Genomic DNA, 1243 nt, shown 5'->3' with positions numbered 1-1243 from the left:
GTTACATTATGAACATTTGAAACGTCTGAAAATTTAACAGTTCAACAATCAAAACTTGACTTTCACGTCCAGCATACAAGATTTTTACAAGTCAAGTCGCTTTGGTGGCTTGATAACTCTACCACTTCGAGTCTTAACAATGTCACTTGGCACACAAGTTTCGGGCCTCGGTGGTCTCGTATCCTGAACAAGCGTAGGTGTGACGGATTCGTCGCTTGCCATTTCGTCTTCGCTTTCATGTACGATTGAATCGCGATTTAAGCTTACTGGCGCACTAGTAGGCAATAAGTCTCTGCGGTTTCTACGGACTTTGGTGCTACCAGTCTCAATAACGAATGAGCGGGGTGTGTCTGCTGCTTTCGCGATTATGCCACGTTTCTGCTGGTCGCGTATGAACACATGATCACCTTCAGCCAGCGTGTTGAGTGGTCGGGCTCTATGACGATGGTCGTAGTTAAGCTTTTGCTTCGTTCTGCTCAGTCTTTCTTTTTGTTGTATGATTTCAGGCTGAGGCCATCGTGGAATTAATAGGCTCTCACTGGTAGGCAGTGACGTTTTTAAACTTCGCCCCATTGATAACTCTGATGGACTATATCCATTCGCTAGCTTAGTCGCTCTGTAATTAAGGAGTGCTTTATGGTAATCCTCTGGATTCTTTTTGATCAAGGCTTTGGCGGTCTGTACAGCTCGTTCCGCTTCTCCATTTGCTTGTGGATAGCGAGGACTTGACGTTCTGTGTTCAAAAGCGTAGTCATTTGTGAATGCTTTGAACGCGTCTGAATCATATTGAGGACCATTGTCCGATATCAAAGTGTCCGGAATACCATGCCTCGCGAACGTTGCCTTCATCTTTTCAACTATGACATCACTTGTCGTCGTAGTTAATAATTCTACTTCGACGAACCGCGAGTAGTAGTCAACAATTAATAAGTAAGTGTTCCCTTTCAAGTGAAACAAGTCAGTCGCCACAATTTTCCATGGGCGATCCGGTGTAGGGGTTTGCATTAACGGCTCTCGTTGGACGTTTTTGTTTTCTGCGCACCTGTAACATGAATTTACTATGTCCTCTATTTGGCGGCTTAAACCTGGCCAATACACAGACGACCGTGCTCTTTCACGGCATTTGACTATACCCATGTGGCCTTCGTGAATTTTCTCAATTATATCTGGACGTAACGCAGATGGTATGAACAATCGATCACCTTTGAAGATGATTCCCTGGGCGATTGACAGATCGCTTCTT

At 44.7% G+C, this 1243-nt stretch overlaps 1 protein-coding gene across 1 annotated transcript; it reads right to left on the bottom strand.

Annotated features, from left to right (window-relative positions):
- Positions 1-84: 84 nt before the first annotated feature.
- On the bottom strand, positions 85-1137 carry LOC117120451 (uncharacterized protein K02A2.6-like). The gene has a single exon (XM_033265477.1). The coding sequence runs from the start codon at positions 1135-1137 to the stop codon at positions 85-87; it is 1053 nt and encodes a 350-aa protein (XP_033121368.1).
- Between the last annotated feature and the right edge of the window lie 106 nt (positions 1138-1243).

This window comes from Anneissia japonica, unplaced genomic scaffold, assembly GCF_011630105.1.
Source record: "Anneissia japonica isolate Jap-2015-1 unplaced genomic scaffold, ASM1163010v1 scaffold86579_len1243_cov101, whole genome shotgun sequence".
NCBI lineage: Eukaryota > Metazoa > Echinodermata > Crinoidea > Comatulida > Comatulidae > Anneissia > Anneissia japonica.
This window is presented reverse-complemented; position numbering and strand designations above follow the sequence as displayed.